Source organism: Prosopis cineraria, unplaced genomic scaffold, assembly GCF_029017545.1.
Source record: "Prosopis cineraria cultivar Desert tree isolate PC_DT_omini unplaced genomic scaffold, ASM2901754v1 PC13, whole genome shotgun sequence".
NCBI classification, from domain to species: domain Eukaryota; kingdom Viridiplantae; phylum Streptophyta; class Magnoliopsida; order Fabales; family Fabaceae; genus Prosopis; species Prosopis cineraria.
This window is the reverse complement of record NW_026555344.1, coordinates 4,735,712-4,749,626: the sequence shown is the minus strand read 5'-3', so window position 1 is coordinate 4,749,626 and position 13,915 is coordinate 4,735,712. Positions and strand designations below refer to the sequence as shown.

General features: G+C 35.0%; 4 protein-coding genes across 5 annotated transcripts; 1 reads left to right on the top strand and 3 right to left on the bottom strand.

Annotated features, from left to right (window-relative positions):
* Positions 1-438: 438 nt before the first annotated feature.
* Positions 439-1,217, bottom strand: LOC129290942 (E3 ubiquitin-protein ligase SPL2-like). Its single transcript, XM_054928005.1, has 3 exons — positions 858-1,217; positions 577-642; positions 439-486 (listed from the first exon to the last, which is right to left on the bottom strand). The coding sequence occupies exons 1-3, from the start codon at positions 1,215-1,217 to the stop codon at positions 439-441; spliced, it is 474 nt and encodes a 157-aa protein (XP_054783980.1).
* Positions 1,218-3,010: 1,793 nt separating this feature from the next.
* LOC129290320 (uncharacterized) lies at positions 3,011-4,610 on the bottom strand. The gene is given in 5 exon segments (XM_054927059.1): positions 3,011-3,266; positions 3,340-3,405; positions 3,508-3,600; positions 3,706-3,936; positions 3,938-4,610. Coding segments are annotated over 5 exon segments (1,110 nt in total). The 5' UTR covers positions 4,502-4,610; the 3' UTR covers positions 3,011-3,110.
* A 2,867-nt stretch (positions 4,611-7,477) lies between these two features.
* On the top strand, positions 7,478-8,166 carry LOC129290810 (uncharacterized). The gene has a single exon (XM_054927819.1). It carries the CDS (start codon positions 7,510-7,512, stop codon positions 7,867-7,869), a length of 360 nt encoding a protein of 119 aa, XP_054783794.1. The 5' UTR covers positions 7,478-7,509; the 3' UTR covers positions 7,870-8,166.
* A 933-nt stretch (positions 8,167-9,099) lies between these two features.
* Positions 9,100-13,703, bottom strand: LOC129290809 (probable GTP diphosphokinase RSH3, chloroplastic). Of its 2 annotated transcripts, none has more exons than XM_054927817.1 (6): positions 12,255-13,703; positions 11,985-12,170; positions 10,713-11,290; positions 10,286-10,444; positions 9,847-10,198; positions 9,100-9,573 (listed from the first exon to the last, which is right to left on the bottom strand). In XM_054927817.1, the coding sequence occupies exons 1-6, from the start codon at positions 12,966-12,968 to the stop codon at positions 9,262-9,264; spliced, it is 2,301 nt and encodes a 766-aa protein (XP_054783792.1). In that variant the 5' UTR covers positions 12,969-13,703; the 3' UTR covers positions 9,100-9,261. The 2 variants fall into 2 exon arrangements, with proteins under 2 accessions (XP_054783792.1, XP_054783793.1); XM_054927818.1 differs by having other exon boundaries at positions 10,830-11,290; positions 12,255-13,697.
* Between the last annotated feature and the right edge of the window lie 212 nt (positions 13,704-13,915).

The window sequence follows — 13,915 nt, the reverse complement described above, 5'->3', positions numbered from 1 at the left end:
AAAGATGTACTCTCTTGCTGCCTCAAATTTCTAGCGAATAAGGCTCGAAGATCAGAAGTCCAACCAAAGAAGCCCTTCCATTCAGTATATATACACTTTTATGACATGATCAAGAACATAAAATAAAATGAGTTAATTCATCGTTCAATTGCAGGGGAAGATTCAAAGAAATCAAGTTTATGCTCGTATAGACAATGAGACAATATCATTCGTCAATGAAATCAGGACTGCTTATCCTTATTCATCCAAACAAGAAAACAAAACAGTTGATGTGACACAACCTAAGAAAAAAAAACAAGTAGGTATATAGTCTAAAAGAAGTTTATGTTAGTCAGCATCAGACAAAGGATACTAAGCAACGCATGATAACACGACAATGTGGAATTTAATGACAAAACAGAACATCATCAAAATATTAAATATCAATAAAATATTTCATTACAAATTCATTATTGAAGTTTTAGCTTCCAAGGATTGCTGGCCTTTCTGAGAACAGAGAACCAAAATGAAATAGCAACACGCATTGCCAGCCATCATAAACACCGACAAAATATAGCCAAGGGATCACAAACCAACCCATTCGTGACGAAAGGGTAAAATCCACATTGACCTCAGCCTCTGCCTCATCAGTGAGATAACAATCTAGAGATATCACCAATCAATTCAGCCAGACATGTATCACTACGTTGTGCACACTAAAAACACAATTCAATAAATGAGGGAGAATTCAAGCTCTCGGTGAATTCACCCCGACAGAGTATGGATTCTACAATGTTTACGGCAACAAGCAATTAGCAATCTCTACAAAGTTGCTAAAAAAAAGTGTCTTCCAGTAAACAGTGGTAGAAGAACATTACCGTTTGAGTCCTCTGAATAGCCACAGCGCTATCGCCAGACTCGCGAGATACTAATACGCTAGGTATTAAGCTTTTCCAGCCGCTCTCCACGACAGACTTGGCCTCGACAGTGCCACGGACAACAACTAGTTTGTTGCCATCTTGGGAATTGCCGTCAGCATCGGAACTGTCCAGAAGTGACCGGAGGTCAGAAACGGAGAGAGAAGGGGCGACGCGTAGCTTGTCGAGCAGCAGAGTTAGCAGTAAGTTTGAGGACGGAAGGACAGCGGCATACGCCAAGGCAAGACCCAAAATGGCGCCGTCGAAGGACAAGGCTAGCGGGGAAAACAGGGACACTAGGGCTTGCTCGTGAGAGGACATCGCTGGAAATCGGCGTGAGCATCCCGATTCCCCAAAAGTGTGTGAATCCGATAATATCCCGCCGTACAGCAGGATTCGCCGGAGATGGAGAAAATGGCAGGTGGCGCTCAACGTCGTCGTTTAGCGGTGAAACTGAAATGATGGGTTATCACCGCATTGCAGAGAGGAAGGATGAAAACTTTTCGAGAGAGACGATAGTGACGTCGGTAACTCTTTGCGGGGCCGTCTCTATACCCACTTTGTTAAACTAAATTGCTTTGGTTCGTGCTTTTATAACAAAAAAGCAAAAAGTTGAGGCATTGTTACATATATATTTGTCATTAATTCTCCCCATATATTTAATTTTATCAAATTTTTTGATTTAATTATTTAATTTTCTTATAAAACAATAATAAATCAATTAAATGACCCGAATTCACATTTTATTGAAATAAAAATAACATTATGGATTTTAATTTAATTAATTGATTGATATTTTTATATATTTCCATTCTTTGCTTCATTTGATTTTTACTTAATATCTTAATTGATGTCTTAAATTTACCTCTTTTAATTTATTTTTATTCTTTTTTTTAAATAATTTTTTTTTATTTTATTGATTACTCACATAATCTTTTTCTAAGCATTTAAATTTAAGCGTAATTTTCCAAAATTTATCGTAATGAGGGATTGCCATAATTCATTTGCTGCATTCTTGAAAAGGAATTGCCATTAACAATCACATCTATATGATCAAATTTCAAGAAATAATTTAAAAAAATAAAGAAACTTAATAATTTATAAACAAATTCAGTTTTTAAAAAAAAAAAACTATAAAGAAAAGTAGTAACAACTAACAAACTAATACGACAAGCAAGATCGCACCTGTAGCCTCTCTTTTAAAGGAGAGTTTATATATGTTAAAATAAATTTATCTTAAAATAAATTTGAGAAATTTCTTATCCTTTTTATCTTTACTTGGATTCGACAAGTGATTGTGATATATAAAACGGAAGAGGAGAGAGGAACAAGGAGAAGAGAGGGGAGAGAGAGAGATAGGAACAGAGATGTTAAAACTCTCAAAAACACTTATTTAATAACACTCAAAAGTTAAATACAAATAAAAAAATTTAACTTTATTTATATAGATCTAAAAATAATAAAATAATAATAATTTAAATTTAAATCTAAACCATAAATCTAATACAAATATTAAATATGTTGATATATATAATAATAATAAAATAAAATAATAAATCCTAATTTTAATGGATAAATATCCTTATTTAAACATTCCTAATAGATAATCATAATATCTTAAATAAATTTTAATTATCTTAATTAACTATTGCCCCATATTCTGTCAAATTGTCTCAAAGTTTAAAAGAAAATATATCTGAATAATTTTTAAGTGTTAATGAAATTAATCTAGTGACTATAATTAAGATGCTTATTGAGTTAGTGAATATACATATTCAAATCCATCAAATTTGGCTCGCTTGTTTTAATGAATGGCAGAAATTTTGGCAACTTTAACGCATGAATTTTCTTCAAAATAAAAGAAACGAAAAGTAATCACGACAAATTTAAGGTGAATTTCGTTCCGTTAAATATATAAAATTGGCACAATTAACATTCCCACGATTTGATATAAAATATGACGACAAGCACGACTCAGTTATGCTTTAATTTTGTTGCAGTTGTAAGGAATGTGTGTACTGTATATATGTCATATGCACTCGATAGGCATGAAATGTGTTATCATGATATTGGATGAGACACAGAAGTGTTAGAAACTATAGACTCAGCTTGAAGTCGACGCATAGAATTAATAGATCGAGCTGGCATGTATCATTCGAAATTTTTGAAGTACGTACACAAGAATGCGTGATTGAACAGAAGGAAGAGTGAAATTCATACACTACATGTATAGTGAAGATATACAACAAAAAGACATCTCAGGTTTGGAGGAATGAAACGATGAAATGATTGGTGGCAAAAGGAGAATCGAAGTTGAGGGCGTGGCCTGCGTCCTCGATCACTGCTAGCTTTGCTTTTGGTTCCAAGTGCCTAAATCACCAACTTAATAAATTATCAACTCTTCTATTCACTTCTACATTAAACTCATCGTACACGCGCTTACCTTTGCAACTGATACGCATTTTATGGGAAACATTCTGTCCTTGTCGCCCCAAATTATCAATGTCTCCTTCATTCATTAATAACCACTGATTAATTACTCATCAATTTCGACGTTGATTAAGTATATAATATATTATTAGTATTTGTGTAACTATCAAAAGATTTGGACCTGACTTAAAATTCCAGGGTTTGAATCTGCTTCTCTGTTCAGCAAGTACTCTAGAATCTCCTGTTTCTCCTTCCTATTGTCCTTGAGCACCACCTAATTATAATAACGATATAAGTGCAAATCATCAATCAAACAAATTAGTCCATCATAAAAAATAATTAATAATTATGAATCTAGAATAGAAAGCTTTGATTTTACTTTGATGGCCTCTTGCAGGATAAAATCCGGCAGCCTCGTAAGCCAGTTAAATCTCTGCAAACACAAGTTCAACAAACATCGAAGATCCTGAGGTTTCTCTGGCACAAGCAATTCCAATGGACTCCTTCCAATCTTCTTCAAATGCTCCATCTTCTGTTCTTCTGTATAACATATGCCACTGCTCACAATCACGACCTTGTCCACTTCCCTAGGGTACATTTCCCCCAATTCTATAGGACACGTACCCTCCATAACTAATTCCTGCCACACTGAACTTATACACACCCAATTTCTTCATCCCTTCTGCTACGCATATAGCTTGGAAGACGTCGGACCGGTCGGTCTGGCCGGTGTTGGAGTTGCCGAAGAACAACAGGTCCGGCACGAAGAGGTTCAGTTTCCGGGACAGGTGCCAGATTTGGCAGCAGAACTGCCACCGAGACGATCCGCCGAAGCCGTGGATAAGGGTTAGGTTTGGCTTGTTTGGGTTCAGTTTTGTTGGAACCCAGAATTGCATGACGGTTTTGTCGTCGTCGAGCGAGATCATGCATGGGGACAAATTGGATAACCTGAAGTTAAGTACCAAGAGAAGTTCAAAACCTGAGATTAGAACATGTACTAGGTTTGATGCTAAACGGAGAAACCAATCTAGGAGGTGTAATCGCACTATTGTGTTGTAGGAAGAGAGTGTTAGGGTTAGCATGAGACTCACAGGATGCATGTTTTTGCTAATAAATTGAAGACAAGAGAAAGGAAAACACAAAAGCTTGAACCAGATTCTGGTTCTGAGCTTCATTTTATGAATACAATTAATAACGTTCGTGTTGTCGCAAACTCAAAGTCGTCTTTAATCTCGCTCGGCTGAATCAAAATTCAAATTGGTTTTGAGCAGTGAATGAAGAGAAGAAAAGATCAGATCTTGCACATTCTATTGGAGAATTCTCAGAATCATGTATGTTCATTTTATTTTTTGTGATTAAATTTGTTTTTATGGATTAAATGAAAGGCACATACCTACCATTTTTGTTGGCGAGACAAATTTGTACGGGTCTTCAGATCTTGTAAATCTGACGATGTAACGACTTAGCTATTTACGTGTTGTGCTGGGTACGTAGTATTAATATAATGCTTTAACAAAAAGTTTGTGATTTTTTTTTTGTAGAGGCGTAGATTTTATTTTAAACATATATTTTGAACATTGCTTTTAAAATACATGTTATTTCAAAATACATGTTTATCTTGAAGTTAGCTTTTCTCCATCTCTTTTTCATTTCTCATCTCATCCATTGAATCCATTTTAAAATGATTGAGATTTAATTTTTCATAAAATTAATTTTTTATTTTTTAATTATAATCCTATATCTTGAATTGCAGTTTGGATGAAATTAATTATATTTTAAATTTATTTATGTATTTTTTATAAATTTTATATTTTAATAATAATTTTATGAAACATTAAATTTTAATGAATTCAATGGTTAAGATGAAAATCAGAGAGAAGTCAAATCTATTTATCTTTAAACATGTATTTTGATTGATTCTCTAATAATGCGACATATATGAATTAATTTATCAGCCAATGACAAAAATTCACTAGTCATTATCACATGTGTTTTGTGCATGGAAATAAGATCTATCATTTCTTTCCATCTGTCTTTTTAAAAAAATATTTAAGAAAATTGATTCCATATATTGACTTAAAAAAATAATCATTCTTTTTTTTTTTAATTTAACTTTTTGACTAGGTTAAATTTAAATATTATTGAGCTCAACTAAAAATAATTTTTTTAAAAAATTTACATTCACATGTATTCAAATTCAGAACTATATAACTAAGCAGGCATAAGTTGTTGTACTATAGGACCAACACCTGGTATTAGAAAAGAACATTCATTCTAACATATTATCAGTCACAAGATTATATCAAGTTACTTTATATTTAAAAAAGAGATAAAGAAAACTAGAAAAATGACGAACCTAAAGTTTTGGTTTTGGAAACCAAGAGGTGGCGAAGCTGATTCAGTGACGATCAATTTGCGTTTCTTTTTCTGCAACACGGTGTGCCAAAAGTATTCCAAGAGCTAGAGGTGAGAAATGGATGAACCTAACTCATATGAACTCAATCTTTATGCGCCAAGTTCATAAGAGTTAAGTCTTTAAGCTTAATTTTTTAAAAAATTATCTGATTTTTAAAGTCAAGCTCTTATTTAAAGAGTTTAGGGATGGGCTCATAAACTCTTTATTAATATTTTTTATTTTTAAAATTTTTTTAAAATTAAAAATTTCAATTGTAACATTTCATTATTTTTAAAATACAAATTATAATATTAAAAACTTAAAAATAAATAATAGAAAATCAAATCTTAAAGTATAAACATATATTTAAAAGTTTAAATTCAATTTAAAAATAAAAATATTTTTTTAGAGTTAAAATGAAAAGGAGTTTAGAAGGACCGACTGAGCCCTTTTTTTAGAGCCTATTAGGGTTAGGTTTCAAAACTCAGTTTCTTAAAAAATAATATTTTTTTAAACCCAAACTGTTATAAAAATAGGCGGCTCGTCAAATTCGACTCTTATTTCTAACTTTAATTGGAGCGTACACCAATAAAAAGGTATCATATATATAATATCAATAATTTATTGTTAAAATATACTTCATTCATCCTAAATTAATATTTTAAAATATAAGATATTTTGATAAAATAAAGTTTTATTAATGATTTTTTTAATATTACATTTCTCATATATTCCCTTTTTTAAATATTTTTTAATAAATAGAATATTAAATAAAAAATATTTTAAAAATTTGTACTTTTTTTCGAAAAAGTATGCTTGTAAAATATATTTGTGGGACGGGAAGAGTTTTGAATATTTTGACAAACACTAAAGGTGAATGTTTGTTTTTCGTAAAAATATTTCCTCTCCGCAAATTAAGTAATTGGGTATCATTACAGTCACAATTCAAAGGTGTTCTCCAACGGCTGGAAAAAGAGGAAAAAAGAAAAAGAAAATGATGACAAGTGTTGGATTTTCTATGGCCCAATAGTATAGAAGAAGGCACTCATAATCATAAAGATACAAAATAAGGAAATATGCCTTACTTGCGCGCCACTGAATCTCCTTTTTCCAACTTGTTTTCCCAACTTTACGTCAAATTTGTCGATTCCTCAGTCCCTTTGATTCTGCTTTCAACTTTTTGGACGGCTGTTTGTCTCTGTTTTGCCACCCCAACTCCACCTGGATTCCTTAGCCCATCTCCCCATAACCATAATCAATCGAATAAAAAAAATGACAAAATAAAAAAAATATTAATTTTCATTCTTTTATTTTTTCTTAATTATTGAACAACTTAATTTTTATAATTTTTTAATTTAAAATAACTTAATCGTTGTAATTTTTTAATTTAATGTAACTCAATCCCTACAATTCTTTAATAAAGTATAAAAATTAAGTTGTACTGAATTAAAATTCATGAATTAAATTAATAATTAAAAAAAAATTTAAGAACTAAAATTTATTTTATCTCAAACTTCAATTAATTTTTTTTTGACCAGCTTACTTCAATTAATTAATCTAAAACATAATCATCTCAAACACAGAATAAAAAATAGTGTAGAATATAGACCATTCTCATTAAACACTGCATCTTCTTTGAATTTTAGTCCACTAAATGACGAGGATCCTACCCCACACAAATTTTTTAGTATGTGTATCATAATTAAATCTATCACCTTTTCTCCACTATAAATTTCTGGCTTCAGGTTACAATTTTGATCAGCGAGCTTCTTTCTCCGGAGCCCATCAATGGCTAGCACCTCTTATCATGCATACTCTAGCCAGGGCTCTTCTCATAGGTCGTTGGCCATGGTGTTGGCTCTTGCATCAGCTGTGGTTTTGTCTCCATTGTACAACGTGAAGCCAAAGAGTGATGGAAGGTTCTACGAATCAAGATGGAGCTCTGGTTTTGTTCTGCCTATGGTTCTTGCTGGACTCATCATCGCTATTAGAACCAGCTCTTCTTCTTCATCTTCTCTGCTTCCATCTCCAGAACCATCTTGGGTCCTCAGAATCGGAACCTCTTCTTGGGGGCTTGCTGGGGTTTTGGTTATGCTCATCCTCGTTCTTTACTGGCAAGCCTCAGTCCAGGAGTTCTTCTGGAGATAGACATCAGAGTCGGAGATGAACATTGCTAGTATTGGAATTCGTCTCTGAAGTTGAACGATCTGAGTTTGAGAATTAACCAGAGAGATCTATGTATGGCTCTGCCTTCTTCTTCTTTTTGTTCACTTCTTGTGCTGGCTAGTAAGTTTTTAGTTGTGATTTATTGTAAGTTTTATGTAATAATATGAGAGACTAGAAGGTATATATATTTAGCAATTGAAGCTCTCGTTCTGTTTCAAGTTCCAACAGCAGAATATAGACTAATCTGCTAAGGTCTGATATGTATATAACGTGAATGTGTCATTGCTGCTCCCCAAAATTTTAGATTTAAGTTCATATATAAATGAACTTTGAGCTTAGTAATCATGAGATTTCAGACTGCCAAATTGTGGCGAAGTTGATCCGCACTAGAAAACATACAACAGTGGTAGAATCATCAGAGACAAGAAATAATGCTAGAAAGAAAACAATTACCTAAATATTCAAGTTAAAAAGCATTTTCAATGAAGTATTGAAAATCTAGCATCTAGCTCAACTTAATTAATTGAATCGTAAATCATTAAATCAATATCTTAACTAGTTAAATGAAATTCTTTTTGATAACCGATCTGACCATAATTCAACCACATTTTAATCATTAATCATTAAATTAATACTTTAACTGATTTAATGACCAATATATTATTTTCCAGAGAACAAATCCAAAATCTTCCGACATGCACATGTAACATGGAATAATGGGTTTTGTCTTAAACGATGCGAAAGTACATTTGATGATGAGCACTTTGGTCTTCACCCTTCACATAATATGCATAGAAGAACGAGACTTCCAAAATTTGATAACAATTGCACACTCCAAATATGCTAAAGACTTGAATTGGCTAGCAACCTCAACAACATGCCATTACTTAACGCAATTGCAAGCCAGAAAATGAAGCTGGTGATTCAAATCCTCCACCGGAAGAGAGAGACTAGCAATATAATCCTCCTCAAGCAGCGGCTTTAATTGTACGTGGATCTTCTCAAATTTCAAAGGTGATCGTTTTCATTATTTCTTTGAAGTGAAGGCACAAGTGTCATTTCACATCAATAAAGTTGTCCTTTTGTTTTCATTCCTTCACAATGTGCCCAATAACTCAAGGAGTTTTGCTCATCAGTTCGGCGACTGACACCAATATAATGCAAAAATGCAATTAAATCAAAGACATCAAGGACCAATTATTGACAAAAATCTTAAAGCTAAATGGAGGGTAACAAATTTCAGATACACTATCAATCATCCAGAACATAATTGGATCAAGTTAGCAAGTCCCTAGTGAAAAACATTTACAGCCACATTCATATAATACAACAATTATCATCACATGATAAACTGGCATACATGCAAACACTAGGTCAGCTTCTAGAGCCAACCATGCCACTAGCAGCAGCAGGCACTAAGCTTGATATAGTTAACCCTCTGTCATACATACGCTGGATTTCTTCCCGATACTCCGTTAGCGACTCATCAGGTATGGCTGGAGAAAGCTCCACCACGTCTCCCATCTTCAGCTTGCATGTTGGATCATTTACAGGCTCTTGGTTCAGCCTCAGCCTCAATTCATCCTTCAGTGAAAGTCTTTGTGGGGCCCATCTAGAGCTTCCTCGCCCAGCTATTTCCAGCAAATCCATTACTGTCGAGTTCGCAGGTAACTCCTGGACAGACATCTGCACATGCATCCAGACACACAACTGATACTTCAGAGATGATTAAATACTAAAGTGGTGTGTCAGTGTCCTCATCCCCTAAAGTATTTAGGAAATCTGAAGAAAAATTCGACATGAGATGTGCAAACACAATCTTTAGCCCTATATTATTTTATACTAGCCACATTTTCCCGTGAATTACATAAAATATGAAAAATCAGTGACACCATTCATGGCAATGGAAGGAAGAATGATAAAACTTGAAGTTAGGATGCATAAATTTGGGTCAAGAACCTTATCATTCTCGATCATTATTACAAAAACAGGACCATCCTGACCAGAATGAGGTTTGTAGCAATACGGACAATCATCAGCATGAAAAGGAAATTTGCACGCTGGCTTGATTGAATCAGCATGTCCAGCAGATGAAGAATCTTTACTCATTGTCTCACAATGCCAAGTTACAATATATCGAGCCCACTCAACCATCTGAAGTACAAATGAAGAATGCTGCCGTTCACCTTCCTTGTATCTCCAATGAGAAGCGAATCCAAATTCTGCTTGCAAATGCATCTCTCTCGTCCTAATTTGCACTTCAATCGGAACTTTGACATCACCCATCACTACGGTATGCAGAGATTGATACCTATAAATTACAAAATCAAAGTTAGATGAAAAGTAGATAGCAATATGTAAATATAGAGCATAGACCACGGTTCCTGAGATGACATACCCATTGAACTTGGGGTGACTTATGTAATCTTTCAGCTTTCCAGGCACCTCAGACCACAAACGGTGAACAACTCTTAAGGCTCTGTAACAGTCTTCCTCCTTGTCAACAATCAAGCGCAGCCCATAAATATCATGGATTTTATCCATAGTTAGCTTCTTTCTGCAAATAGATAAATCAACAAGTATTAAGAATCTTAACCATACGCACAAGATAGTTCAGCATTTCTAGTACTAAGGATGCAATGTGTGTTCATTAGCGAAATAGTTGTTTTGTACAGCTATATGGCGTAAAACGAGAAATTGCCTCATCTCTAACAATGCAAACAGCAATTCGACATAAAAATGAGAATTCACATCAGCAACAATTATCTTCTATCCCACGACCAAAAGTATCTAATTTAATGCTGTTTAAACAATCTTTCCTTTACCTGCCAAAAAGCAAAATCCCAAGTATTATCTGTGCACAATTTCCTAACATGCAAAATGGAAGATAATAAGCACAGCTCATGCAGCTAGACAGATGGAGGACATGAGAGATGACGTACTTCAACATTTTGCAATAAGTGCTGTACAAGCTCTTATGGCGCCCAGATAGGACATGATAAGAAATGCCTTCATCTTTCAATGCTTCTTCTAATTTCACTATGGCAGAAGTAATCATGACATCATCAATTGGCTCCACAAGTTTCAATGATAGCTCCTTGTACTGGTCTGGGTTAAGATGCTTAAAACACCAATTCTCTAATTGTTCCTTCCAAGTAGATATTCCCAAGCGATTTGCCAGAGGTGCAAAAATCTCCAAGGTCTCCTTTGCAAACCTTTGTTGCTTGGTTAAAGGCAGTGCGTCTAGTGTCATCATATTATGTAACCGATCTGCCAATTTAATAAGGACAGCTCTTGCATCTGCCATGGCAAGGAACATAGTATGCAGGCGGTCTGCCTCAGCTGATTTACTAGCAGTATTATTATCCCTTGCAAGCTTGCTTAAGTGACTCAGCTTAGAAACCTGAAATGTCATAAAGATTAGTGAGAATCTTCAAAAGGGTTACACCATCAAAATTCCAAAAGTAAGGTACAGCCATTTCAGGTATAGATTCCAAAATTGCAAGCCACAAAATCAAAACTCAAATTTAGTCAGCGAACTGGATAATAAAGCATTATAAATATCCTTAGGTGCTAGAAAGAAAGAATAAGAAATTCAACCCTAAACATATTGAAAGTTGCATTGCTATTACAACCATGTAAAAAGCATAAAGCGAGCACTTGCATGCTGCCATGTATGAGAAACAAGCCTAGGTTCTATCAGTGGAACTCCTTAAACCGGTTCACAACAGTACCAATTGCGGCTATCTCACCCGCCAACAGTGAGAAGAGTTCAATTCAGCTAAAACCTAAAACCAAGCTACTTTAGACACCTTGTGTCAATCAAAAGAATCTAAGCCAATTAAAGTATGAAGAGACCGAGAGAGAGGAGGGGGGGGCCTAGCACAATTTTCACCAAGGTCCATCCATATTAAGTTTGACCAAATCCTACCCATCAAAAACAACTTACAAAATTGATAACTGCACACTGCAATAAACTTGATATCGTGAACAAACAAGAGGTTAATTTAAATGCTAATTTAGAACAAACGGATTAAAAATACAAAATTGCAGTACATCTAATGTTAAGGATATGAATTAGAAGACATGCTCCTCACCCCTTCAACTAAATCGGCAACTCCAGAACCAAACATCCTCAATAAATAATCGTACGTCATAAAGGAATCATCAATGGTGTCGTGCAAAAGCCCTGCAGCAACTACTGTGGAATTAGCACCAATCAAAGCAAGAAGCACTGCTGTTTCCACACAATGCTGCAAATATGGATCACCAGAAGCTCGTATCTGCAGTAAAAGGACTCAAAACCTTTAAATTCACATAATTAAAACCACAAAACATATATTCTAACTATAAAAGTTTCTACTTACCTGCCCTCTGTGGGCTTGCTCGGCCTCGTAAAAAGCCCTAATAACGACGTCTTCACAAAAGATTTTGTGCCTCAATTGCGCACCTCGCAGCAATTCTCTAGCGTATGGCTCAGAACTACCCCCAACAAATACATCTTCGAAATTGAAGGTCAGTTCATCCTCTAACGTAGATGAAACCAAATCTAAGCCACCACGAGAAACCTCGAGACTAGGCGAATCATAATCTAAGCAGGACCGTGATGCATTTCTCACAAATCCATCGAATATTTTACATGTCCCACCTCGAATTGAGCTCTGATAACTCATATTCCCACTGACAGCACTACTGCTGCACGAAATTGGTCCTTGGAGAACCGAAACTGGACTCGGATCCCTTTTCCAAGAAGACCCAGCAAACTTACTCGGAGAATATGAAAAGGAGCAGCTCAATTCTTTTAACTCTTCAACTCTGTCGTGCCTCAAAGTGCCCAGTTCTTCCCCTGCCCCGGATAAGCTCGATAACGGAGCATGCTTCACCGCCGGCGAAGAAAACATGCACGAAAGGCCACCCATTACTGACTTCTGCGGCGTGGATGCCGTATTCGAAGACGTCGAAGAAGATCGAGACCCCAATTCTAAGTCGTAGGTCGCATGCCCATTGATCTGGCAGGAGTGCGGCGTCGAACAAACACTGCTTGGAGGGCTTCCGTATAAGGCTATAGTCGAAACCGCCATGCTCAATAACCCCGTCGAGTTGAACAACTTGCTTCTGCTTCTTCTACAGTTGGGTTAGGGATTCCAAACTCAAGAGGTATAAAAAAATACTTTTTTTAAGATATACCCGAATAACCGACCAATTTTGCAGAATAACCTAAATTCTTTGAGAAACCAGGGAGCAATTTCCGCAAAGCCCGATGATTTTCAGATTCCCAAATTACTTTCCCCCTTTACACCGACCTAGCACTGTTCAGAAACACCGAGTTTCAGAAAAGTGATACGACCAGGAAAAAAGGAATTTACTTGCCTGTCTCACTGTCTGTACAGAAAGAAAACTGACGGAATCAAAGATCCAAAATATGATTGAAATGTGTTCTAAAGGAGTGGAAATGAACAAATGTATTTATTTACATGATAATTTCAACAGAGATGGAAAATATATGACAAACAACGAAGAAAGAACCCTATAGAGAGGAAAATTTACAAGACATTAACCCTAACTTTCGAGGAAAGATAGCAACTTAACAAGAAACGGTGAGAAATGGAGAAAAGCAGAAAGGCTGCGTCTTGTACTTTCAGTGGTTCCACTTCCAAAGACTCGGCCTTCTCTGAGGCCGTGGAAAGGAAATATGAAATTACTGAATTGCCCATCCAGCATAAACTGATTTATTCCTGTATGCCATGGATGATTTCGGGATTTCAGCTCAATGCGATGAATGTAGGCGTTCGGTGAGTTCGTGGCTGAGAAGACCGAGAAGATCAGAATTCCGAAGGTGGATAACAAGTTAAATCAAATTATTGGGAGAATTTCATGGCTTTTTTATCAATATGCTACGAAAAATCAGAAAAGAAAAAATTACCTTAGGCAAGTGGAGTTGGAAGTTAAAGGTTAAAAGCATGTCTGATGGATTGATAAAAATGAGATATGATTTTTAATTAATATAATCATTTATAATGTAAAAAGA

What these genes read in the sequence shown, in the direction of transcription:
- LOC129290809 (XM_054927817.1), bottom strand. Translation starts at nt 12,968, where the DNA reads ATGGCGGTTTCGACTATAGCCTTATACGGAAGCCCTCCAAGCAGTGTT. An exon ending in AGTCACCCCAAGTTCAATGG is followed by an intron (nt 10,199 to 10,285) that starts GTATGTCATCTC and finishes TGTAATTTATAG; the next exon opens with GTATCAATCTCTGCATACCG. An exon ending in TAATGATCGAGAATGATAAG is followed by an intron (nt 9,574 to 9,846) that starts GTTCTTGACCCA and finishes ATGCATGTGCAG; the next exon opens with ATGTCTGTCCAGGAGTTACC.
- LOC129290942 (XM_054928005.1), bottom strand. Translation starts at nt 1,217, where the DNA reads ATGTCCTCTCACGAGCAAGCCCTAGTGTCCCTGTTTTCCCCGCTAGCC. An exon ending in CTATTCAGAGGACTCAAACG is followed by an intron (nt 643 to 857) that starts GTAATGTTCTTC and finishes TGATATCTCTAG; the next exon opens with ATTGTTATCTCACTGATGAG. An exon ending in TACCCTTTCGTCACGAATGG is followed by an intron (nt 487 to 576) that starts GTTGGTTTGTGA and finishes CTCTGTTCTCAG; the next exon opens with AAAGGCCAGCAATCCTTGGA.
- LOC129290810 (XM_054927819.1), top strand. Translation starts at nt 7,510, where the DNA reads ATGGCTAGCACCTCTTATCATGCATACTCTAGCCAGGGCTCTTCTCAT.